This window comes from Haliotis rufescens, unplaced genomic scaffold (assembly GCF_023055435.1).
Source record: "Haliotis rufescens isolate VD_foot unplaced genomic scaffold, xgHalRufe1.0.p SCAF_20, whole genome shotgun sequence".
NCBI classification, from domain to species: domain Eukaryota; kingdom Metazoa; phylum Mollusca; class Gastropoda; order Lepetellida; family Haliotidae; genus Haliotis; species Haliotis rufescens.
The window spans coordinates 12264982-12292498 of record NW_025963891.1 but is presented as its reverse complement, the minus strand read 5'-3'; the positions used below and the strand labels follow the sequence as shown (position 1 = coordinate 12292498).

The following is a 27517-nucleotide window of genomic DNA, read 5'->3' as shown; positions in this document are numbered from 1 at the left end:
GCGCGACGATAACATTTGACAGTATAGGGAACGGACTGGCCTTGCGAGAGGTGGGGAGTTTGTAGTTATGTTAAAATGTGAGATTACGGACTACAAGTGTTCAAACAGTGACAAGCCACCGTGATACAACTTGTAGACACCCTGAGTGCCCACTTGTAATGAGATATGGAATGACAGCAACGCAAGACACAGGCGGGACGGGATCATGGGTTATGTTCAGCCCTACGACAGTCGCCTATTCACTTGGTGCCTTTGGATATGCTAAAATATTGTCTCCGATGTAAGCCTCGAGTGATTTTGGCAGGCATAATGCTGTGTGTTTTATTGATGTTAAGTGCGTACAATCTGGCAGTGATAGGAGCCGTGCCTGTAAGCGGCAATGATTACGTCATAGCGGTCAGGAATACGCTGCCCAATGTCCAAGCACCAGAAAAAGTCATTCGTCATAATAGAATGCTTCAAGATGCAAATTATAAAGATTTTAGTGTGTCGCCAGACTCAGGACATTTTGGCGGGGGTCCACTGGATAATACCAATCACCCCCCGGGCGAATTAAGTGACAGCAACATTTACGTGGATGATGATGGTGACGGGACGGTTGGGGGTGTTGTCCCCCCCGGAGTTAACCCCCTGAGTTCTGGCTTCAAGGAGGGCTACAGGACTAACCCCTCCCTGGTATCAAACGCTACAAAGAAACTCCCTGATGCGATTATTATTGGAGTAAAGAAAGGCGGTACAAGGGCGTTGTTGGAGTTCCTCAGGATTCACCCCCGAATTCGGGCAACTGGGCCCGAACCCCACTTCTTTGACAGGAACTACCATGAGGGCTTGTCATGGTACAGGTGAGTCGAACAGATCCGCCCACAGGGGGACATCGCCATCTCCGGGGCAGGGATGGGGTAGGGTTCTGTGTTACGTCCATGTATTTATGTCTTCAGGCCAAGTTGGCTGGGGTTGTGCATGTTTAAAAACGCTAGATATAGAACCTTAGGGAAGACATATCTGATATACATACATATACTTTGACATATTCAACACAGGCAGTTCATTTATACAGACATTGGCACGGGAACAAACACAAACATATATTTAGACACAACCTACATGGCTACAGATACATTTGCACCTGGTGTCTTTTCCACGTGTACTCGGCTATATCTTTTTATATTAAAATTATACTTCATCGAGATAATGATTCTTTGAAAGTAGGAATGTGCCCGTGTCGTATCTTCATGATTGCATGTTGCTGATAACTCAGGTGGGTGGGTGTGACAGATGGTTATGACAGGTACGTCGAGTCAAGTACACGTTGGATAAAGTTTGAAGTTTAATCTTCACCAAATAACTTCCGTGACTAACACGATAGCTAACAACAGGATAGTCATGACAGGCCGCAGATAGTTGCATACCTTGCGAGAATAGTTTAGAATGAGAGCTCGGGGAGTCTTCGATGACATCATGTTTATTCTGCATCTTCTCAAAGTTGTTGCTGGTTTATCTCGTGACTATACCCTACAAGTTGGACTTTATAATTTCCCGCAATGTGTACGACGTCACATGTTTCTCATCACTTATATTACATATTTGTAAGAACAAAAATATTTGCAATCATTTTTTAAACCTTCGTGTCCAGTCTCTTATCGTCGATTTTGATCATGTTTGGTTTGATTTGGTTTGGTTTGTTGTTTTACGCCGCACTCAGCAATATTCCAGCTATATGACGGCGGTCTGTAAATAATCGAGTCTGGACCAGACAATTGATCATGTATTTATTCTGGTAAATACATACAATGTTATATCATTGTCTATAAAATGAACTATAAAATATTATCAAATGTCAAACGAGTTTAAATACTGAAACTAGCAAAGCCATTTTGATAGCGACTAAAACATTCGTGTGTTCGAACGTCTTCTGGCTTGCTCCTTCGAAATATCTATTCACACCTTCGTTCAACGTACATGCAGATCCCTTGTGTCCTCGTTGATATTTGCCTCTGGGAACTGGAAAAGGCAATTTGAACGGCTGATTGTCATGTACAGGTGTATGTGATACCCAGAGGCCCAACACCACAGCACACACCAGTAGCACGAGCTTTGAATATAATATCATATTGGATCTGTCTTTCTTGACGTAGCAACGACCGTGTCGTTTTCATGACAATTTGGACCATTGCAAAACGATCTCAAGTACGTTCAATCGTTTATCAGCTAATGGTCCTCGGAGCATTTTAATTTTATCTCTAACTCAATTGAAGCCGATAATAGCAATTGAATAGTCTTCCCCAAGACGATAGAAGCTATATGCCACTTGTCATAGAAACAACACGTTGGTCTTTTGAGAGATGTTACCATAGGTTATGTAAATTATTTATCCATGGAATAACGCACTAATTGTAAGTAGGTATTATATTACTTTAGTTTGTGTATCTTTGGAACATAGATTTTTTTAGATCAACATTTTTCAGAAATTTGAAAAGGCCTGTTGATGAAATCGTTCGCGTGTATTATACATTGCAGTGAGCGTTAGAGGACGGTAACGGATTACAATAGGAACTATGAGATAAGGGACGACCTGGTTGAAGAGACTGCATGTTACCTGTGTTCATTTATTCCTTTTAGAGAACAGGTGTGAATTTGCACTGCGTTGAGTTGCTTTAAACTTGGATAATGTTACACCCGAAGTGACACTAGTGTTACACGCGAGACGACACTCGCGCGCATCTTCTTTAAACGTAATTTGGGATAGATGAGGTTAAGAAACCTTCTTTTGTAATTGAGTTAACAATAGGCGTCTGTTGAAATTGTTAGGAAATAGATGTGGGTTGTGCGATGGTGTTGACACGCACAAATTACAGGTAAGATAATAGCCGGGAACACCTGCGACACGAGACACAGAAGAGACTAATGTCTTTAATGGGCGAGAAAAAGGAAAAAAATGTCGAAAGAGCAATGTGACTGAAGTTTGAGTGATGTGTCATGTCTGTGTATGAGCCGAATGGACGGTTGAGTCAGTATTGACTGGTTGCCTGTCTAGTGTAACCTGGCTTGATTAATATGGTCTACTAACGACACCATTAACTACACAACATGCTTTCATCAGCTGCACAGTTTTAACGCGTTTCCCAGGTAAACCAGTCATTGAGCGTAACAGGCACTGTGATTGCGCCCGACGATGAAACATCACAGCGTTTATGAAAACTCCAATACGATCGTGTACCCTAAGGCTTCAACGCTTTCATGTCCTGGAAAAGTTCAGATATCAATAAAAAAAATGATTGGATGATACGATAATTAAGGAATTTATATTTTGATAAACATACATAGATGGAAATATGACGTCCATGCTGTTGAAGTGATGTACTACACGACTCTTGTAACGTTAAGGGAGTTTTTGTTTGATTTTAAGGTCCTTGATCGATCCAAATCCAGAAGTAATACCGTATTTTCTGTTTCCATGTTAATGTCATTGTCGACGTATTCATTGAAATAGCAACGTAGCTACCAGAAATTCTAAATACAATGAGTGTGTTCGTGGCTGAAAATGGGGGCCGTCATTGGAAGTGATACCGCCATTAGCGGTCACTTAGTTGATCAAGCTGATAACTTCAACCATCACTGGACGAGTGGACAGCGGTCATTTAGAGGTAAATTAAATACGGTCCTTTGACAATAGTTATATTGGATACAGGATAATAGTATGATTTGACCAGCACATATGCTACGGTTGTCCGACCAGCACGCCTTGTCTAATGGCCATATCAGAGTAGCATGGCTATATCTCGTCAACCACGGCCCATAACTCTCCAGATAAAATTGTTAAATAAGTTGAGATTGATCGACCTATGTTTTGTTCTTTTCTTATCGAATAGAATTAAGCATATTTACAAATTACCTCGCCGCATCAGTTCGATGGCATTAAGTGCGTTGATGCATTTGAAAAAAAATGAATGTCGCGTGTATTGTATTGGACAAGACGGGTAATAATACAGTTTATCCATACATGTAACGTTTCAGGATGCAGAATTGCTCATGTGAGGGAGAGTATATGCTATGAAGACACACACCCTCTTTATATTGTGATCAGCTATCCATAGGCTGTAATTGCACCGTCTATGCTCTGATTATGTCTACGCTTACAAAATATTCCTTGTTAGGCGGCCTGTATCCACGGGCTTAACAAGAACGATCATATCAGTGTGTTTATGACGCCATAACCCTTCTTTTCTTGTCTCTTTATAACGCAGTTTTAGGCCACGCGGTACAATCTAATTCCGGCGAGAACTCCGAGAAAAATGAAATTTAATCATAACCAACATTGGCGCCCAAGCATGACTAAACAGCGAGTGCCGACCCAAGGAAACCATGTATTAATACCCTGCACAAGAACCTATCAAACATATACAATATACATGTTTCTATTGAATATGTTTACACTGAGGCCAGGCAACGTGGATTGTACTATCACCTGGCTTTGTATGGCGAAGGAATTCTGAATTATTCAGCTGTTCATCACCAGTGATTTAATTCCGGTCACTGCACATATATAGACGTGTATGGTTGTTGATTCAGAGGGGGTGGTAGGTAGGGGGGGGGGGGGGGGGGGGGGGGGGGGGGGGGCGCAGTAGATGAGGGAGGAGGTTTAGGGAGGGAACTGCAGCGTTCCTGCGCAGTAACAAGATACACGTGATGGGGGTGAAAAAGGTTAAAGCTCGTTAACTGATATTCAGAGATAGGTACAAAACACTAGCGAAACCCGTTGTGTTAAAAACAGTTTCAGAGAAACAAATTGATGTAGTCGACAGTGGCAAGAACGATGATGCGGCATTCCTAGATAGAACTGTGTTTGTATTCCTGCTAAATTAAGATCTGAATCTTTGTTGAATCATACAGATTCTTATAACTGTACATAGCGGTTAAGCAGGTGTAATCACCATATACTGAAAATACTTTGATTTTCAGGTATCCATTCATATAATTGTAACCACTAGTTTTCCTTTAAAGCCCAATGCAATCTGTTTCAGTGGATAATCTTAAGCAGTTATTCTCTGGCGTTGACGTTTTTTTATCCATGTGACGTATTCATGGCTATGGTGTATATGTGTAGAAGCAAGCAATCGTGACGAAATGTGGTTAACACGTTTTCACTTTCTAAAGGCAGTTTGTGGAAAAGTTAGAGGATGTGTCTACAAGGATCACGAGACAAATATCAACCGAATTCGGTAATGAAATCAGTCACTTGATTATATAAATATATTATAGTTAGAAAATAAGATAAACAAACACTAATTTCTTTTAGATCTTTTGTAATCGGCATTGCGTTTTCATAGTATATTCGGATATACGATAATCATATTACATATATCATGGATATACATGGCAAGGATGTGATTAAGTCAATGAGATATATTACGCTTATTACAAACGATTTGGATCATCAATGTTTTTAAAAAAATTACATGCATTACGAATACGACTACCCTAAACTAAATATGAGGTTATCGTCTATTGTCTATCAAGGATCGTTGTTTTATAGAAGGGGCGGTGGGGTAGCCTAGTGATTAAAGCGTTCGCTCGTCACGCAGAAGGCCCGGGTTCGATTCCCAGCATGGGTACAATGTGCTAAGCCAATTTCTGGTGTCCCCCGCCGAGATATTACTGGAACATTGCTTAAAGCGGCGTAAAACCATACTCAATCAATCAGTTTTTTTAAGAAATTATGTTTGTCAAAGTCCAATACCACTATCTGTACAGGGAATGCGCATGCATAACGTTCATACTGCAGTGTATGTGGTTGCGTGAAGATACAGTCAATGATAAATGCATGGTCACGTGTACAATCCTCGTTTCGAGGACTGAAGTCTGCATGAGCACAGTGTAAACACCCTCAAAGAGAAACAGACAAAAATAACCCGCTGGGCAAAAACAAAAAGTATATACACTTGAAAATTGGAATTAACCAAACATTACAAACGTTACCAAAACGTTATTACTCTTAAGGTCCAAAACACAACTATGATACCCGTATCAAAAACATCATCACCGAATAACCATTTCATTTTAGCCACCATCAAACATTGGTGTATATTTCTTTTGCTCGGGGTTGTAAATTTCGAAGTTCCAAGAACACAAATAGCTCGGCCACATTGGACACGTTACAGATACGTCAATGGAATGTTTTTATTTGCCTCTATGAATCAATTGCTAATCTTTTAGCCAGGAATTTGAGAGTCTAAGCTAGGAGATGGCGATGAATAGATCAGCATCTGCTACAGGTCGTTCTGACCGGGGCAAGTTAGGGTCAAGTTGCAGTTTGACTTGAACCGAATTTCTTAAATCACAAAATGAATGATTTTGTTTGTTGTTTAACGCCGCACTCAGCAATATTCCAGCTATATGACCGCGGTCTGTAAATAATCGAGTCTGGACCAGACAATCCTGTGATTGACATCATGAGCATCGATCCACGCAATTGGGATACGATGACATGCATCAGCCAAGTCAGCGAGCCTGACCACCCGATCCCGTTAGTCGCCTCTTCCTACAAGCATAGTCGCCTTTTAAGGCAAGCATGAGTTGCTGAAGAACTATTCTACCCCAGATCTCCACGGGTCTCACAAAATGAATGATCCTTGTAAAGGTCTCAGGGAAGGATTACTTGATGACACGACACTATGCTCGGCGTGATATCACGCAACATACCTCATTCTTGGACCATATTCGTGAATAATCCAGTTTCAATGTTCAAATTACTTTTTGTCAACGGTAACAAATGTCAGGAAGTTGAACGGATTTGAGAGGAAACGGTTAGTAATAAATTTTAAATTAAAATCGCCATTCCCGATATTTATGTGTCATTTGTTGACGTGTAAAGCTTAAATGAAGGCAAGACTTGAAGTATCGTGTAAGAGTTAACTATCGGTTGTCAGGAGCAATGTCTCCGGATATGAAGCCATCTTGTCACAGTGTACCAGCATCCAGATATCTGTAATATGAAGACTGTGCTAAGATTAGTCATTATCCCAGCGATGCCTATTAAGTCTTGTCTACAATTTCCCAGCACAGTGGCTCTATTGTCGAGTAATGGCAAACGTCAACGCACCTCGAGAGTCTCATCAATGACCCCGCAGCGGACCTGGGAGGGGTAGGCGCGCGGAGATGAAATACACGTGTTCCCGGGTTGTTTTTGATGACCGGTGGACATTTGATTGACAGAAGGACATGATAATGACAAGTGGACAGCATCTCGACTCTAAGGTTACTAGGTAATCAGGAATCTGTTCAGCGTGATACTGGGCCAAGCTCCTTACATCGACCTTGTATATGACGTGATGATTGTGAGGTGGCAAGCTTGCGGCAGTTTAGTTCCAAGCAATTTGACCCACCGTGAACATCACGATGACATGTAGATTACAGACCCAGGACTATTAGCTTCTGTGGGTCGCTATTGTTGACTGAGTTGTGGCGCTGTTGATCTCGATTTGCGGAATAAATGTTTCGGTTAACAAACTAATTTGAGCACCTGGGATCAGAGGTATCAAATCCCACTGCAAAAAAAGGATGTATTCATTTTGAACCCGACCGCGTAGTTTTCTCAATTCGGTAACCTCTTTTCATAACAAACAGAAGGCTAATACCCTCTCTTGGCCCGACCCCACGTTCGATGTAGCATTCCGCGCCCCACCCCCACCCATCGCCACAGCAAGATAAATACAACTCAACACACGTGGGTCATGAACGGGGTTATCTCCCCCTCATCTCGGGCAGTGTCGGGGTAACGCCACCACCGTGGCGGGAGATGCCTCCGTCAAGTATTAGATGGATAAGTTTTCCAGGGAAAACATTTTTTTATCGCGGACAGGTGTGTTGAAGGCTATTTTCTAGCGAGAGGTATTGTTTGCGCGCGTGTAGAGAAACTCACGTTTATTTTGAAACACTGCTCTGTGTGCCCATAGTGCTATCAAACGAAAATCTCTTCATGCACGTGTTATTTTGTTGAAATGTTTAATTCTACATTACACTCGGTTATTGACATAGGTATCTGATCGGCGACGGTATCGCACGCTTCGGGCGCCGAATGAGGAATTCGCGCCTGTCCACACATAGCAGCTCCGCACTCGACTCCATTTGACGTGAGTCAGGTGGTGTGAGGAGCTTGAGCGACAACTGCAACTGGCTGAAATTGTCTCTCGGCGGCTTCAACACACAACGGCGTCTCTCAGCGACTGCAGCACACTACACTATCTCTCCGACTGGCGTTTATCTGATATGTTAAAGGTTACTGAGCCTACTGTTGTATATGTTTCGCATCAACGTTGTTTAGGGTTTCCGAGTTTGTTATATTATCATAATCAATATAATCACTTGGCTTATGAAAATCATTGTCAATCTCCATTAATTCCTTTTGCAGTAAACCTCGTTAGACTGACAAACAATGGTATATTTATTGCCAATTCCAGGAACTGAACGCATCTTCTGATCCTTTCTCGATTATTAGCGTTTTCTTGATTTTTATCACGTTTGATAACATGGCCGTTTGTCCTTGGGTTGAAAGGGTACCAACGCCATGTCGCGGGATTGCAAAGAGCAAATGTCATACAAAAATGAGATTGACATTAAACCTTGTGACCCTGGAGCGTATTACGTCAGGACTAGTGAATATTAGGATCAGATTTTCTAACGATGTTGTCACAACGATTTGCGTATCCTTGAGGTATTTGAGAGATTCTCAACTATGGATGTTACATGACTACGGAGATCGTCAAGAGTCGTGTTTGCGTCGGCTCCTCGTGGCCTGTCATCGAGTGCGTGTGTCAATAACCAACATAATTTACTGGTCATTGATAAAGCTCCTTGAGATCCAGGCTAGACTTCATCCAGTCTCCATACAGCCGTGGCTCAGAAGAGGGCAGCATAGGCTCACCGCGACATCAGGCGTCATCGCTATACGATGTGTCAAAGTCTCCATAACGTCGTCGCTGCCATTTTCTGGACTGTTTATCTTCTTGTGAACGGTGTAAGAATGCGAAAATTTCATAAAAGGGGACGTAACACAGCCTCATTAATGGCGGTAGGGTAGCTTAGTGTTAAAGCGTTTGCTTGTCGCGCGAAGTCCCGGGTTCGATTCCCCACATGGGTACAATATGTGAAGCCCATTTCTGGTGTCCCCTGCCGTGACATTCCTGGAATTTTTCTAAAAATCGCGTAAAACTAACTCACTCACTCTCTCTTAATTCAACACGGCAGCCAGTGATATGCTTTATTATTTTGAGTATGGTACGAGTATTATGAGTATAATATGCTAACCCATACGGCGTCGTCATATCACAACAAACCCGTGTCAGCAGCTTCCCACTGGCGCTGAAGAGCCGCTGAGCAAGTCTACTAGCATGGGTTGGGGTTATCTCTCGCGTTGAGAGTGGTGTCGAGAGCTTTGCAACTTTGACGACATCAAAGTGATGACGGCAACGCTGTAACGAATGTCAAAGCCAGCGGGATACTAGAAGATAGACTTGGAGGGGATAACTGAAAGGAATGGGAGATAACTCGAGTGTTCCGTGAGAAGGAACTTGATAATCAAACGCAATGCAATCAAGAAGGATTACGTAGCGCGCGTCACCAGCTTACGTGAAAGTGGTGCACGGAGAACCGGGGGCTTGTGTGCGGATTGAGCTCATCTTGGTCACCTGGGAAGTTTATCTTTGGCATACTCAGCACTGACGACAGATGCTGATGTATTGATAGTGCTGATGGCATGTCGGGGTAGCTTCTTGAACTGATAAAGCTCAGAGGTCATCCAGTAGGAAATTGCTTTTTACCTTATTTTTGATGCAGTAAAAACTGGATTTGTTTGTGCAGCAAGCTGTAGGAATTGTTTTGAAATACAAGTAGTATACGATTCCCCGATTTTTTCCCTAGCGATACCAAAACAGATTATTTTGGTTAGAACGGCTTGAATAATTAAATATTACATTTGAGTAGTGCGGCGAGCTATCTTCGACTAGTCTATTGATCATTTCAAATCAGTGAATTGTGTGACTAGATTTATATTCCTTTCAAAACTTGTTATGGTTGACATGTAGAGGACATTTCCAAATTTAACGCATCAGTGACCAAAACGATGCTCGATGCAGTTCCCTTTTTTGCCATGTACCATATGTTGTTTTCAGGTGAACAATTGACTTGCCTTTGCATGTGTTTGTGACGGGCGCCACGGTGGAGCAGAATACCCCTACCGATACCGCGATCACCTGGTATCATCACTATTTGATGGTGGTTCATACACGCATGCTCATGATACAGTCACAATCGTACAATCGCTTTAAAGCAGAGGTTTCTTGTGGCTTTGGAAAGGTCTTGTCGCTTTTATTTCATATTTTCACTAGTCCCGGGACTAGCGCTCTAGTTGCCGTGTCCAGTCCTGTAGAAATGAGTAAGTTATGGTTTCAATGCATGTCGGCTGTGTGTGTGTGTGCGTGTGTGCGTGTGTGTGTATGCGCGTGCGCGTGTGTGTGTGCGTGCGTGCGTGCGTGTGTGTGCGTGTGCGTGCGTGTGTGTGTGTGCCTACGTGCGTGCGTGTGCAGATTCTGTTCCATGGAAAAGGAACCGGCTCCCAGACTCTTTAGACACATCTGTGTAATCAGTGCCCGTCCCCTCGGCTGCTGCAACACGCTGTCACCCTCTCGACACTGTTGCTATAGTCGTTGAAAGGCTTCTCTATCGATAGCCAATACGGCGTTACATGTTGCAAAACACAGTCTAGCATTCCATTTAGGTTGAGATTTAAATCTCAGCCGACTATGTTACGTGTCCTCTCGGTTACACGGAATGTGGTAATTGATAAAACATATTCTGGTCGGAACAATATGGATGTGTCGACACCAGACGAGCGCAGACGACGCACAGCAGACAACCAACGGTGCTCGTTCAGAAAATTGGCACACTGATTTGAGTCAGGGCTATTAAATGGATGAATTGTCAAGGTAATTTACGGATAAATCAGTTAACTGGATTGATTTTTCCTGTTTGTTATTTCCCTGAATAAGAAGTTCCATTTATCGGATGTATAAACGTTCCATTGATTCCCTGCCGTAACTTGTGTTGGTCGAGGCCTTTTGAGAACCTGATCAAGTTAATGACTTGCATCCAATCCTTTAGAGCAAGCTTGTTGGAGTTGTTCTCTTCCATAGTGCCGATAATTTGATCATTTATCGAATCTGTTTGTGGACGGAGATTGGGCTTTGTTATAAAGTGATTACCTGTCCACTATGATTACATGATTTCTGAGCAAAGCATTGACGCTTGGCTGTGTATGTATTTTCTCTCGTCATTGCGAGCGGAATTTTCTCCCGTAAAATAATCACTCCCTATTGAAACAGGGCATAGAATTTTCATGCAAAATAAACACTGTTTCTATAGCTTGCTGTCAATACAACCATTCCCTTCCTAGGGGACCTATTAGCTTTTACAGGATTCACGTTAGCATGTAATTCTTGGGAGTGTTATGTCATTAAGGCTTTTCGCACTAGGAAATTACATTATTCGAAGGAAAAAGGTTAATAGCATGAAGTTGTTTTTTCAATGCTATAATTGCAATGTACATGTCAGCAGTTTTATTTTGGTCCTTAATTTGATTTGCGTAGTAAAACAGGCAGGTTAATCGTTTCATTATCGACGTTATGTTGGTGACATAGAGAGTTCTGCTATTCACCTCGCGTCATTACAAAGACAGTGGATATAAGCCTTTGTTCATTAATATATTTTTGTAATAGCATAAATATGTACCTGTTGCCCTGGCGTTTACATGGTATAAGGGATCAAGTTCGTTTGTAATCTGTATCTCGATATCCTGCTTCGAGAACATGGTCGTGTTTTCGCATGAACGAATTCCGAACACCGTGCTAATAGGTGCTGTACAAGATTCAACCAAGCCAATGCCATTCGTCACAACTCGCCCCTTTCCGTACCGTGTAAGAAACTACTTCCGGAATGATACGAGTAGTCAAGAAACTGAACTGGTTCTCAACTGTCTTCCAAAGTAACCAGCTTAATACAATGCGGGGGAAAAGAAAGTATACATTAAGTTTGATGGTGGCTAAAAATGGAACAAACAAGAAATGTTTTTTTGATGTATTTGTTACGGGTATGAAAGTTGTGTTTTGGACCTAAAGTGTGCAGTGTTTCGGCGTCTATGTGCATCGTAGGAAATTGTATGATTTGTGGGTCAATTTTATTTTTATTTCCAATTGTATACTTTTTTTTGCCCTGCAGTTTGTTATCTGTGGGGTAGTTTGATGGGAAGTGAGGTGTTTTTAGTGAGGGCGTGATACGGCGACACATGAGTAGTTACCACTTTGAGCAAATAGGTTTGTGTTTGTTTAACACCAGTACAGAAATATTCCAGCTATGTGACGGGAGTCTGTAAATATTCGCGTCTGAACCAGACAATCCAGTGTTTGACGTGCCATGTATCAACAAGGGCAGATCCAGTATTTTTAAAAGGGAGGGAGGGGTCCAAAATATCAAAATTTTCTCTCAGATAATATTGCTGCCTACAACATACTACATATGGTTTTCAAAAAGGGGTGGGGAGTCCGGACCCCTGGCCCCCACCCCTCTGGATCCGCCTATGATGAACCAAGTCAGCGAATCTGACCACCCGTTACCGTTAGTCATTAGGTTCTGGGGATCGATTCTACCCGGAGTCCAAGCTGGGGTAATAAGCAATGAATCCAACTTGTCATGTCCTGCGCCATTATAACCTCTTGTAGAATTAACTAAAAACAAATACAGTAAACTACGGTTATAACGAACTCAAAGGGACTACTAATTTTAGTTCGTTATAACCGTAGTTCGTTATAAGCATATATTCAGCATAACTACAGCAAATAGTCGGGACCAAAAAGTAAGTTCGTTATATCCGTCAGTTCGTGCGTGTTCGTTTTAACCGTATTTACTGTATGACAAATCGGCGTGCAGCAGAGTGTCCAGCGTCACATGGTGTGGGTATATTTGGCTAGGTATTCCACTGTTGACTCAGTCACATATGCTGGGGACGTTTTACATGTCATAAATGTCAAAATTAAGTGACACTTCTTATCTCCCATGTCCATTCGGGGTGCGCGCATTCATAAGTCCATCTCGCTTACAATAGCTACACACACATCCTTTCTCACATTAAGCAATACCAACAGAGTGAAGCACAAACCTCATTATGATTGCATTTGTGCCAACCAAATAATAGCATGTTTAACACACGGGCTATATTTACTCTCTCAGTATACCAAACATTGACGATTTGCCAGTTGTGGCTAGCTGAAAAAACCTTGTGATGGAGGAATGTTTTCCCTCCTTGTCCGCATTGAGAACTGACAAACATGGGGTAATAATCGCTTAGCGTCGCTGCACTGTGTTTTCTGGTCCCTTCCCCCGTCTTACAAATTGAAGTGTTTGCAGTGTGGCTGTTGTGGGTAGGGAGCAAACACTCGGCACGAGTCGTAAGGAGCTGTATGGAACACATGCGGGCTACTGGCTTTACACACAGGCCAGTCTTGCAGATGCTCATTTGTGAATCGCTTGCTCCATTAAATATGTGGAATTTGGGAGTAATTGGGATCATCTCTTTGGCGTGAGATGTCGCATGTCTTGGGAGGGGGGGGGGGGGGTGATTGTTAGGGGGAAAGGCCCGAGCACACATCTGGCGGCGTCTTCCCATTTGGGCACGAGGGCGACAATATGGCGGACCTTTGGAGAAGACTCGCTCCACAAACCTGTTGTCAGTAATTCTGTTAATTTCTTTTTCAGTCTTGTGATGATATTAATAATTTGCAACCCACTTTTTTTAATAATGAGAATCAGTTGACATAAATATTGGTCATACATTGTGCTATGTGATGATCAAGGACTGCTCGCCAAATCTTAGACTAATGCTTAGTCTCAGAAAATATGTCATTTTGAAAGAAAAAAAATAATCCATTTATATTGAAAAGGAGCCTCAGTGAGATGGAAACCTGAACCGGTGGAAAATCTAGACTTGCTTCAACGGTTATAGCATTACAGTCAGGGCAAGGCCGTAGTTAACTTTTTTGACAGGGGGAGGGGCAAATATTTGTACAAGTATCACTTGTCCCCAACTTGATTCAAATAAAACTGTTTTCTATAAAAATAACCCCCCCCCCACCCCCACCCCCCACCCCCCACCCCCCACCCCACCCGCTGGCTACGGGACTGAAGGGGAAATAATTTGGTTCATGGAATGTTAAAAGACCAAATTGTTACCAAACGGGTTACGCAGATGCTACACTGGTCAATATTTCATGGTTTTAAATTTAATTTGTTAAACACAAGATGGTACACATACTCTCTCACCCATTCTCTACTCTCCAACCCTCGTACCATTTTCTATATCCCCTACCCTCTCTCGAGATCATATTCCGCCTGACACCATAACGTCTTTTACCTTCTTGAATAACACCAGACAACTTGCTGGAAACACATTTTGATATTCTACAATGGTTTGTGCGCGATGACATCAAACATTTTGGAATCCCCATAATTTGATATTTATTGTCAATATCTCTGAAATCCGAACATTTGAAATAAATGGAAATCACTTGTCATTCAATACCTCAGTGATAGTAACGGTTTTATGGCCAGTGTTCTGAGTTCAGTAAATCAGAAATATTCTAAATCTGGAACTGACCTCGTAATCCAAGATATCACACGTCTCATATTTCAGTGTAACATACAACGTGCACAGCTATTGATTTCGACATCAGTCCATTAACGGTTATACTTGAATCACGCAGGGATTTTTTCAATCCGGTCATTCAGCCAGAATACACTGGTCTCCGTATTATTATTCTTATGCATTTTTTTCACAGATATATTTGTGAACGATGGACTCGCCATATTATCTTCATTACAGATTTTAATGATGAAAAAGGTTGAGAGACGAGACCATTTCTTTCCGTGTGCAGTATATTCTTTAAAACATATTTACAAGGATTTCAAATATTGATTATTTTGTTTTTACTGTGAAAAAGCATGTTTGTGTAAATATTCGTTTTGAGATAAATTTGTGTTTGAATCAAAATGGTATAAAAATAATCTTTGTCGATTTTCCCTGGCCATGGCCATGGCCAATACATTCAGCTACGATTTTGTATAGTGATGTGATGTAATCACGATATCGTACAGTATTTGTTCCCTTTGATATGACACATTTATGACACTGAAGTCGACTCGGGCGCCATCTGAGTGCGAAGTCTACGGGTTCTATTACGTTAAAGTCCAATGAATAGCGAAACAAAGGGAACAAATGATCAGCTTGGTTTGAACTCAAAACATTTTTTGTCTTAGAGACGAGAAAGTCAGTCCAAGGGGAGATAATAAAACTTTCCCTGAAGGAATGTTAAAGTTAATTTCTATCTTCGGGGCGTATGATTGAGAGAAATTGCCAAAAAGATTTTATCAGGAAATAACTGGATTATTTTCAAAACGCCCGGAGTAAAAGGCTTTTCTTTGCAGCGGAAGTGGTATGTCCAGGGGTGAAAGCAATACACGATCCATCATCGGTCAACGCTGGCCTTGACGTAGACCTTATGAGGAGGGGAACAGGTTCAGGTCTCTGCGCGTTCCGTCAGTCAATAGCAAGTCGCTGGTGTGATCTATCATCGCTGTCAAGCGTCCGACCGGACATAACACTGATGAGGATCAGGGCCATCATCACCTTGCTTGTCTCGCTGCTGTCAATACCCTTGTCCTTTTGTTGTCTTGGACAGTGTTAATTTCTAGCAGTGTAGATTATCTGTAGGAGCCGCCATTACCGACCTTCACCTTAACATGCCCTATAAGGATATGATATTTCTATAGTTCATTTTTTTATCCACAAACTTAAGCAAAATAACGTTGGAAGTTTTGTAACGTTGCGCTAACAATATTCCAGTTATACGACGTCGGCTTTAAATTATCGAGTCTGAACTAGACAATCCGGTGATTGAAATTGTAAGCAACGATCCATGCCGTCAGGGTACGGTGACAGCTTTGAACCAAGTCACTGAGCCTGACCACCTGATTCATTGGATTGCCCCTAGACTAACATTAGTCTCTGAAATCTTATATTACACAATATCCTTCTTGACTCTAAAGTAATAAAAAAACTCCCTATGCTGATTTCAGAATGTGGAATAGAGCTAGCTTGAGCTGGCTAGACTTGCTTTTGTATGCATTTCTAGATTTTTTTTATTCTCATAAAATAGATATATTCCACGGTCATGGTGCAGAACTAGATCGCCCCTTAGCATAGGTTGCTGGAGGCCACGTCTAACCAGGAATCCGCAGTGTTGGAACTGCGTTGAACGTGAATTCACTATTTAAAGGGAGAGCTTTGTACGGTATATTTCTAGGAAGCTGTTAACAATTTTTCTTTCTTGTCTTTATCATCTTACTTACAATGTGATAAAAACTATCAAGTTTTTAACTATGAAACTAGGCAATGTAAATCTGTGTGTCTGTTTCTGTGCACCCAACGACTCATCTTCATTAATGGCCGACCTCTTCTTTGTGAAGATTCTCTATGGATAACAATGCCTCAGTGGCAGATTTTTTTCTATCGGAAAATGTGTTTATCTAAATATGGCGTGGTAAGATTTGACAGACAAGATCATGTAGACATTTAAATATTGAGTCGTAGCTACGAAACCCCCCCATCCAACAACCGAGTCCTTTAGTGCGTCATGTACCTGTCCCGCTCCTCCCTACCCACACATAGTTTGAACGCTGTCACCCCTCCCCCACCCAACACCACCAGCATCTCCCCATTTGCAAGTTGTCATCTCCCCACCCTATCTCTTTTGAACACAGTCGTCGCACTACCCTGGGGCGAAATGTGTTAACTCCGGTCTGGTGTCGGGTTATCTTTTCCGGATGGGCGCTTCAGAATTTCTGAATTCTGAAATGACAGGCTTTTAGTGTCAGGATTGGTTGAAAAGCCGTAATGAAGCATGAAAACAAGAGTAGATTGTTTGCTTCGTCGGCTAGACAGAAAGCACTGTAGTTGGGCCAAAGACTGACAAAAACTTTCAAAGAAAGTGCAAAGACCGCCATTTGTCAACCTATTTCTCTCCTACCTGCATCGACCTGATCTCCTAACACAACACCTCGGGCGTCTCCGGATCATTTCGTAATTAATAGTCCCCTCAAGTAAAATGACAAAGAACGCCAAATTAGTGTTACAAGGGACCCAAGGAGGCTCTTGACACCATGATAGCCCCTTAGCCTCCCCAAAACAGCCTCTCCAGCACGAACACTGTATGTATAGTGGTTCTTGTGCTGGCGGAGTGGCCAGGTACACACATATAGGACCCGCAATGACACACTGTTACGAGCTTGAAGTGGGGCGCTGCATTGAGCTCGTGTCGTCTGTATGCTTGGTTAGGCTTCAAGTACCGTTTGATCTTTGGGGTAGTAATTGATCTCTTGATGAGAGTAATGAAATAGAATGTTGACATGCAGTAATGCAGGGGTCTGGTTCATGTTTAAATGCTTCTATCTTTGTCTCCTTATTTGTCTGTCTGTCTTTGTCTATCTGTCTCACTTCCTTTCTCTTTCTCAATGTGTCTGTCTCTCCGTTTGGCTTGCACAAGTCTCTAAGGCAATGATTATTAGTTTAAATCACAATTCCTGGATGATATAAAATAAAAAGAACAAGTTGTCCCCGTAAAAGATTGGTCTCTTTAGAGGACTATATTCTTATCTAGACTTGCCTATTATACGGGTGGAATTACTATACAGTAAACTACGGTTATAACGAACTCAAAGGGACCGCTAATTTAAGTTCGTAATGACCATAGTTCGTTAAAAGCATATTTGCAGTATATATGCAACAAATGGCCGGAACTAAAAATTAAGTTCGTAATATCGGTCAGTTCGTTATAATCGTGTTCGTTATAAACGTAGTTTACTGTATACACTATACATCCATGGACTGACCATTCGGTACAGACTTGGAGCAAGGCTATCTCCCGCGTATATCGTTATTTCTCTCACTATCTTTGTCTCTTACGATTTCACAAATTTAATATTAACAGAGAACTCAGATTATGCATAACCTCATGAAACCTACAAAATGAGAGTCCATGTCTTCAACGTTAAAACTTTCTTTAAATAACAAGCACAATAATTATACTTATTCCTAGACTTGTAATTAGTACGTGGCTACACCACATCGCCCCGGGTGTAAGTATTTCTGACTGGCCTAACGTTACACGCATCGTGAGCTCGTGATACCAGAGTGGCTGTCCCACGTTCATTACCACCGCGGTGCCAGCCAATAAGTCCAGAGTTGTTCTTAGACCTTTGATGCCAAAGTCAACACCCCCCACCTTGTTATGAACCTCTTTGTAGGAGTCTCTATGGAACCTTGCGGTCTTCAACCAATTCTTCTGGCTGTGTTCAGGAACGGAGTGGCCATGTTTACTTCCAGGGCGTTGGTTTAATGTTACGAGAAACATTACCAGCTGAATGATTCAATAATGGTGTGAGCTGCTACCCAGGGCGACTCTGTCAAACTCTATGAAAGCCTCTTGATGTGGTTGCTTGACTTCGGGGAACACTCTGTGAAGAAGGTCATTAAGAGAAGAAAAGTATACAATTCTTTGAAACTCGACTGGTTGTTTTCCCGTTAAGCTATAAGAAGGTGCAGGGAGATGTTGTGTAGATGGAGTTGTTTTTGTGTCCAAACAACCGCTTTGTTGTTGCTGTTTTGTAAACAACAGCTGCTGGTTAGGTTGGTGTGGTTGCAGAGGCTCGGATACCAACATAACGTTAAGAGCTACTCGAGTGTTGTTTCCTGTTGTGTGCGAGGAACAGAAAGGCAACACGTTAACACTCGTGCTTCTGGCGCGCATCTGTAACCTCGTCTCATACTCCTGCGTATAAGTCTACACGGATATCCAATTTCATATATTACAACTTTTGAAAACGTAAATAATTATGAAATCAAGCCCCATAAAGTGGAATCTCTCTCTCTCTCTCTCTCTCTCTCTCTCTCTCTCTCTCTCTCTCTCTCTCTCTCTCTCTCTCTCCCTCTCTCATATGTACCACTCAAAATGTTTTGTTTGTTGTTTAACGCTGTACTCAGCAATATTCCAGCTATATGACGGCGGTCTGTATATATTCGAGTCTGGACCAGACATTCCAGTGATTGACACCATAAGCATCGATCCACGCAACCGCTCAAAATGCGTTGACAGATTAACCTTAGTAATATCAAAGAGTTGGGTGTTTCTGAGAAGTATATGTCGTTTACGACGATGTGACATGATTTTGACCTTATCCTGGTCCATCTGCACAAAATGATCTTAACTCTAAGACTACTGCTACACTTTAACAGTAACTGAAAAGCACTAATATGGCTTTGTGCAAGTAGGCCCTGATCCCCGTTCCTTAAAACTACATCAGCGCTTAGACGATCGTTTCTCCCATACTTTAACATAGACGGAGGACAGCCTTTCGCTAAGATCCCTTTGTTGAACGGACCCTGGTCTTGTTTCGACACACTTCTCGACATACATTGCTATTGCTTTATCATCAGTCGAGGAAGAGTGGCGTGAAATACATTAACTAGCTACATAAGAACACATATTATATCGTCTCAACATAATAGTTGTCACTATATGGCTTTATATCGACACCACGCTTAGCTCGACAAGCAGATAACTCGACGTATTTTTGAAGATCCCAAGGCCGTTGAATTAATGAGTTTTTACTGTAATAGCAGCGTTTATGACGGTCCATAATTGGAAGAGTTTAGGTGCAATCTGACACTTTGTCAGTAAACCGAGTCGATGGAATCATGCTAGATTTACCAAACTGCGATTATCCCCCGACACTATATCTGCATTACATATTTATCAGCACTGCATGCAGTCTACACGGTGATGGTCGAGACATTATATAGGTGCATTATCGGAGTACGATTTAGGTAATTAACTTTTATGAAGCCAGACTGGCGTGTTGGAAAGAAAAGCATCCTTTCACCACATATCCGTCATCGACCGACACCTATCTGAGACAGCGTTATACAATTACAGTGTCAAAACCTACACATGTTCCTCCTTGTTAATTATATCTGTTTCGGGAGCAATCAGGGATCACCCACAACCTATTACAGAGAGGGTAATTTATATGATCACAAGATGACGTGAATGAAATGGATGGTTTCACAGCCTGTATTGATTGGCAGCTAAAACAACGAACTGTCTTCACATTCCCACAGCACCCTGGCATTATTCGGGGCAATATTTCACGTTCGGGACAGTAACGTTCTAAGGGGGTAATGAAACCCAAGCTAAACCATATTGTCCCTTGCGCTGAAGCAAGCCTTAATGAGATTCTGATGTTCGCGGTGACTTATAACAATCGTATGTAACAATATTGATGACTTTCACAGAAACCAGGGTTGGTTTTGTCAAAGTTGATGGATGTTGGTCTTCAGTTTTACCAAGCCATCGCATTCAGGAACAGTCGGGCGACCTCGGGATTTCCCGTGAAAGTTCGTATGCATGAGAGTGATGAACAGGGCACCTGTCGTTGAATTCGGACGTCGCTCACGATATCGGCTTGGGCGTAGGATGGTTGGTATTAAGGGTACTGGTTAGAGCATCCGTTCGCTACTCGGAAGACACGGGTTTAATTTCTTACATGTATGCATTTCTATTTCTGAAGCCCATTCTTTGTATCCCATAAGGTAGTATGGATCCGACTGAAATCCTACTCTTGGCTTTCTAAAACTAAGCCTTTTCTTGATCTGAGACATGTCCCTCTATCAACAAGCTGCTACTTAATCGAAAAGTAAATTATACGACAGAGCAGGATATCAGACAATGAGTTACAGCATCATTAAGTCCCACAGTGTTCCGGCAATGCGTCTGGTTTTATCCGAGGCGTACTTCCACACTGTGCTCTCCGAAGAGTTTCGATAGAGACACGATGATGCGGAAGCATCTGGAATCGCTTCGTAAAGGCAATATGTACTGTTCCTACATCTGTGTACTGATTAGTGGATGTGTTTTGTATAAACCCGAGATGCTTCCTGCCGACAGGAGTGCGTTCCGAATGGGAGGGAATATAAACCTACGATTCTGCGGTTATTATGAGAAAAAGGCCGCGATTTAGCTGGAGCTCTTCATGAAATCTATTGAGCTCATTGTTGCTCTCAGGTTTCCCGTGAAGGCAGGGTAAAACACCTTCAAAGACTTGAAGCCCTAGCAATGAGAGAAACACGCTACTTTGGAACAAAACGTAATGAAAAAATCACAATGTCGGCTCCAGCTGTCTTTGAAGAAGCGTCGTGCAAGCCTTGTAACACCATCGAGAACTTCCGCAATTCAGAAGTTGAAGTGAACTAGAAAACACGCAGTTGAAGAGCCCTTTGCCTCACTGTGTCTTTGAATTGTTTAGGTAAAACATATTGGTTGTTCTTTACATTCGGGGTTCTGAAACAGCGCCAGTTTGAAGTAGGAAGAGGTTTCGTTCTGAAAAATGTGATCGCCGGAATCTACAAGAAATACACAACATTCTTTATCTGTTTTGACATCAGCGTGTAACCTCGGAAAGTTTCCTTCAACTTGTTACGCACATTTGATTTGTCGAATATCAAATTTTCACATCTGTCAAAATTTACATAACTTAGTTTTTTTTCTTGACTGTTATGTCTTCTCGTCGGTTTTTTGTCTCAAAATACACTTCGAGTAACATTGCCGGAGATCGTTACGTTATTGAATTTCAAGTCTGTTTCTGTATTCCCAGTTTTCCAACGTGCACGCTACGCATCGCGTGTATTACGTAACGAAATGATCCTAAACCAACATCATTACGTCTATTACGCGTAACGTATGTTTAAGAACGGCAGTTGTAACCTGCTAATGTCCCGGCGTGGTAGAACGGGGCAGTACTGGAGGTATTGATTGAAGCGTTGTCCTGACTGTGAGCCGAGAGACCAGTTTAATACTCTCTCATCAAATATGTATGTCTAAACTCATGAAGAATTTAGCCCCGTGTCTCCCGTGTGACTTGAACTGGGGATGGGATAACGAAAGAGGGTTGGCTCTCGAGCGACACCGACAACATCTTCGTGGACGCTCAGAAGCTTCACAGCACAAAGCAACACTCAATCTCTCTGGACCAGTCACGGATGAAATTGAAAACTTGAAAACGTTAAGCATTGAAAGTATGCACAAAGAGATTGATAAAGGGGAATGTTTTATAGTCTTCCCTTAAAGAATAGAAGCAATTAGAACTCTATTTAGTTTGGATTAAAAATAATAGTCATTACAGATACCGCGTTGCTCTTGAACTTGACATCATTGTAACAAAGACAATAGAGTGTTTGAACCAGAGTTGTGCAATTATTTGTATTGGATTGTTCTGACGGGTTGGAGTTCTGTAAAAGCTTCATTCCAACAATTTGTCGATGCATTTCAATCTCATTATTTTCATTTCCACTTCATATTTTGTCAAATACAATGTGTACATGGACGTGGAAATGATACAATACAATATGACACGCGTTTCATCTGGATCAACGTGATGGCTTTGTATTGTATTGGGGAGCCAGTAGTGTCAAAATTATCAAGTTCCCAAGCAACTCTTCCACGTATAACCGACGTCAAGATGTCTGGAAATTGACTTCAACCGCCCGGTTTTACCAGCGTAAGTGGGGGGCGGGATATATTTGTGTTGGAGATCAAGGCTTCCATTGTTTTGATCGATTCTGATCTTTTCTACTTCAGTGTTCGTATGTCACTTGTCGAGTTGGCATGTGTTTCGAGGATCAGTCATTGCACTTGAGGGAGGGGGTTTCTGGTTCAGGCGACAAAGTGATCGTAAATTGATTTGATGTATATCCATACCCCGCGCTATCAGTCAAACAGAACTAATATGACGGTCAGTGGTAGATACTGATAAAAGGTGCTGTTTACTCGATGTTTACTAGTCTGGTGTCCGACTGCGAGCTGTTTTTCTGCCGTCCTCATTACCGACAATATATTTGTCTAAATTGCTCTCTTCACTGGACCATTTCATTCATTTTGCTAAATGACCACTGTGCGAGTTCCAAATATCAATCGTGGTTATGAATATTATAACAATTATCAGAATTATTATGGGTACATTAATATGCGGTTGCTCATCGGGAGAAGAGTATATTGTAAATCTGAATATTAATCTAAACAGTGTCTATAATAAACGGATATTAATGTCTACAGTAGAATGGAGTAAATGACATGTCCGGCCGTTTAATGGGGCTGTGGATACCAGATGGACAAATCACTGATCCGTTAAGTAATTGAGCTAATATCAACCCCGGGCCGGGCCAGCCTGTCACAACACGTTCATTCTCGGCGTTGTAACCAGCTTTGTTTGTGTTCAGATACAGGTCATTTCGATCAATAATATTTATATTGCAAGGACCATTTTACACCAACAACACCAACAACATGTACCACAAGAACATGTAAAATATTCACGGACACAATATAACCGACATGCATGACATATTTGTATTTGCATACCTTCAACGCTAGGTAAGAGCGTTGTGCCATTGAATTAACATTTGAATTACCATATGTTACCAATGGCAGTACGAAGGTTAACTAAATTTCGGGATGTACAATATATTAATTCAATTTGTATGAATACACAAAACCGGCACAGGAACAAACCTACGAATCTACATATCAGGGAAGTCAATTGTAAATATCGTATCGGATTATTCAATCAAAAGATTAATTGCTTCATTCAATGATAGCTATTGTGATGTGAATTCTGTAATTAAGATCGTAACAACACAGCTGACGTATGTTATTCGTTTTTGTAGAGAGCAGATGCCGTTGACGACACCGGGCCAGCTCACCGTCGAGAAGACCCCAAGCTACTTCGTCACTCGCGATGTCCCAAAGAAGGTCTTCAACATGTCCAGGAACGTGAAGCTGATCGTTGTGGTCAGGGACCCTGTGGTCAGAGCCATCTCGGACTACACCCAGGCAGCCAGTAAAAGACCAGGAATGAAACCCTTTGAACAAATGGCCCTTCTGGACAACAGAACCGGCCTTGTGAACTCGTCTTGGGGTGCAGTGAGAATTGGAGTATACCCCAAACACCTTGACCGGTGGCTCAAACATTTCCCACTCCGCCAGTTCCACTTTGTGAGCGGGGAGAGACTTATAGTGGACCCGGCGGGCGAAATGGCCAAAGTTCAGGATTTTCTTGGTCTAGAACGGGTTATAACGGACAAACACTTTTACCTGAATCAGACTCGTGGATTTCCATGTCTGAAGAAACCAGGTGGGAGTGGCAAGCCTCATTGCTTGGGGAAAACGAAAGGTCGCCAGCACCCTTCTGTTGACCCCCACGTGTTACAAAGACTACGGGACTTCTATAAACCTTTCAACTTGAAGTTTTACCAAATGGTTGGTCAGAACTTTAGGTGGCCTACATGATATCGGTGCTCAAAGTCACGTTTTGATAAAAATGAGATTGAAATAATTTATTATATGTGTGTTACAAGATTCTTGCCTTTCTTCTTGGTCCCACTGTACTACCTCATGGCGCTGATTGACCGCTGACCCGACCCTGGGATGGAAGAAGAACCAACACCGGCGATGGTATGTCATCGTTGCACAGAAACAGACGTTCAAGAAGCAGATGCCTTTTGACCAGATCTCTTTAAGAACAAGTATAGTGTCGATGGTATTCCTAACCATGTAAGCATGGCTCAAGGAGGTTCCGGAAGGGCCGGCCTTCGGGCTGGACATCCGGGCATCTGGGCATCTGGACCTTAACATTAATTTCGTTGGTAAAGTTTATTTCAACCCTTAGTATTGTCACAAATGGTCACTGGTGTCCGTCAAATTAAGACCTCGTTAGTCCGGAAAACTTGTTACTCCGGACAATTCCTGGCAATTACTGTTGGTACGTTTACATAGCTACAAAGGAACATTACACTATTCAAATGATTCAATTATCCGGACATTTGTTAATCTGGACGATTGTATGGGGAACGGTTCTGGCTTGATTAACGTGGCTTCATAGCACGTGGTAATTTCAAGCGCTGTTATAAACCTACTTAAGGCAATTTTGGAAACTAAGGAAACTATGTTTTGCAAGTTCAGCAAAACTGTAAAAGACAGAGATATTGCAGTATGTTGTATATGTTCTCTGTGTAGAGTTTCGTATATTCATTGTGATGTCCTCTTGCTGTCGTTGGTCACACAATGTCTGCAAGCACATTTCTGCCATGTTTTTCTTGCCAGATATCAGACGAGAAGTCTTATTTTTATAAACCTCGTCATGTATTATTTTCAAGCCTAAAAGATTTTTCAATTGCCAGTAACAGAAAGTACTTATTTTTGTACACGAGTCTGTACGCCCATGCTGCAGCTCTACCCACCTTCCAAGATTGTGTATTTGTTTGTGGGGACACGTTCATGTGATAGGATTTGAATGAGTTGCACACAAACCCTCCTTGTCATGCTTCCTCCAGAACGGAATGGGATGATGTCACCAGCTGCCATTGCGCAGGCGTTAATGTTACTATCAGCCTGTTGCATGTCCCGGATGGAGTTAAGTTTAACCTTTACTTGGGCAATAGCCATGTGGGTATAGGATCCATACGCTGGGATGAAAGGACTCTCAGGATGTGGAACGCTTAGCCATCGGACTAAGAACTCAGATCTGAGGTGTGAATGCGGTTGGGGACAGACATGAGACTACCCCCATCCTCCCTGGTCTTAGTTACGTGGGTAGTAAGGCGTCGTTTCTCTGACCTCGTCTTTTTATTGTTAAATACGGGCCTAATCAAAATTTCAACCTTATTCAGGGCGTGGGCAACTGCAATAAATGTGAACGGCTGCCACCAGTCCGGACATATGTAAAGGCAAGATGATATTGACAACTGCACATAGATATATACACTGACACGCGTGTGATATTGCCTTGTATGAATGAGAGTGTGTGTAGATATCGACATTGTATTCTATATATTGACATTACTATGTAATGTTACATAACTATTATCATAAGAAATCAGTATACACGTTTATACATTGGGCATTTCCTTTTTCTTTCCAAAATATGAAATGAATCCATATTTGAATTGCTTTAAATCTCAATGATATTAAAACAAAGTATTATTGAAAATCAAAATATTGTTCAATGAAAGTACCGTTTAAAATATTGCTGTTTGTCGTTGCGAAACAATAATGGATTTTAGTCGTGAGATTGTTCGGAGCTATTGTTATGTTCAATGCAACGAGGATTGTTGTTGGTTATGTGAACGCTTTGAGCAATTCGCATATTTGTTGTATATTTCTTACAATGCATTAAGTGCTACTGTGTCTTCAGACACTGTATATCCTAAATTATTCCTGTTTAAAACAGTATCGGGGTCAGTTTCAGGTATGTGTATATTCTTGACTACTCCGAACTCAATTCCACAATGCATCTGGAAGAAATTTGCGTTTGTAATGTGATACGTTATAAGAATTCTGTTATTATATTTTGTAATTACGTCGATTTCATTTCTACTTTTATGTTGGCTACAACGACTGATTACCTTCTGATATATAGCATAATACCACTAATTATCAATTATACTATCTTGAGACTGCTTCGACAGCATATATCAATCTGTCCCCAGGTATTCTATGGGCACTGATTGTCAACCAGATCATCATCGGTTGCACAAATATGCCCCGTGTTCCTAATTATGTTCAAGTACTTATGGCATCCATTTCCTCGTATGTCCATTAAAACAGGGTCAATATTCTATTCATGCGCTATTCACGTCTATTCACATCAGTAACTAATGCGATTCATTATCTCCAGGCATTGTTGTCAGTGAGGTTACGTTGTTTTGCCAAATATGAATTCACCGATCTGATACGCATGTAGCATATGAAATCCATGTAAAATTGTGAATATTAGATTTTTTAACCGCAGGAAAGTCCACTTATAGTACTGTTATCATCCTGTACATATCACAATCTCTCGCGAGATCACTGTAGAACCGGAAGTCGATGGCAGATTCGCTTGGAGAAGGGGCAAGAAGTTTGATGAGATTAGTGTGTGATAATAATTCAAACTGTTGTCTAAAATAATTTATAATTTTAGAACCAGGATGACAAAAGTTTTATTGAAACAGTCAACTCCGGCTATTACGAAATCGGGTATATCGAACATCGGTTATAGCGAACCTTACTAACCTTTGAGCTGAGCTGGGTTAACTGACCTTAATGGTCAAGTTAATTTCGAATATATGAAGTAACGAACCATTGTTAAAGATCCGGTTGTGGTTATCCCGAAGTTCGATATACCCGGAGTTGCCAGTGCCCCGATCCGAGTGACGTCTCACCTCGACTTCTGTATGTATGAATGATGTATGATCCTTTATGGATCCTTGGACCATTTGCATGGAGATGTTGTTGTTGAAACAGTGCAAATAAACATATTTTAAGATAAA

General features: G+C 41.7%; 1 protein-coding gene across 1 annotated transcript; it reads left to right on the top strand.

Moving 5' to 3' along the window:
- LOC124131627 (heparan sulfate glucosamine 3-O-sulfotransferase 6-like) lies at nt 1–27517 on the top strand. The gene is made up of 2 exons (XM_046495024.2): nt 1–842; nt 23876–27517. The coding sequence occupies exons 1-2, from the start codon at nt 259–261 to the stop codon at nt 24495–24497; spliced, it is 1206 nt and encodes a 401-aa protein (XP_046350980.1). The 5' UTR covers nt 1–258; the 3' UTR covers nt 24498–27517.

Coding starts and splice junctions, on each gene's coding strand:
- LOC124131627 (XM_046495024.2), top strand. CDS start 259: ATGCTAAAATATTGTCTCCGATGTAAGCCTCGAGTGATTTTGGCAGGC. Junction 843..23,875: donor GAGGGCTTGTCATGGTACAG/GTGAGTCGAACA, acceptor TCGTTTTTGTAG/AGAGCAGATGCCGTTGACGA.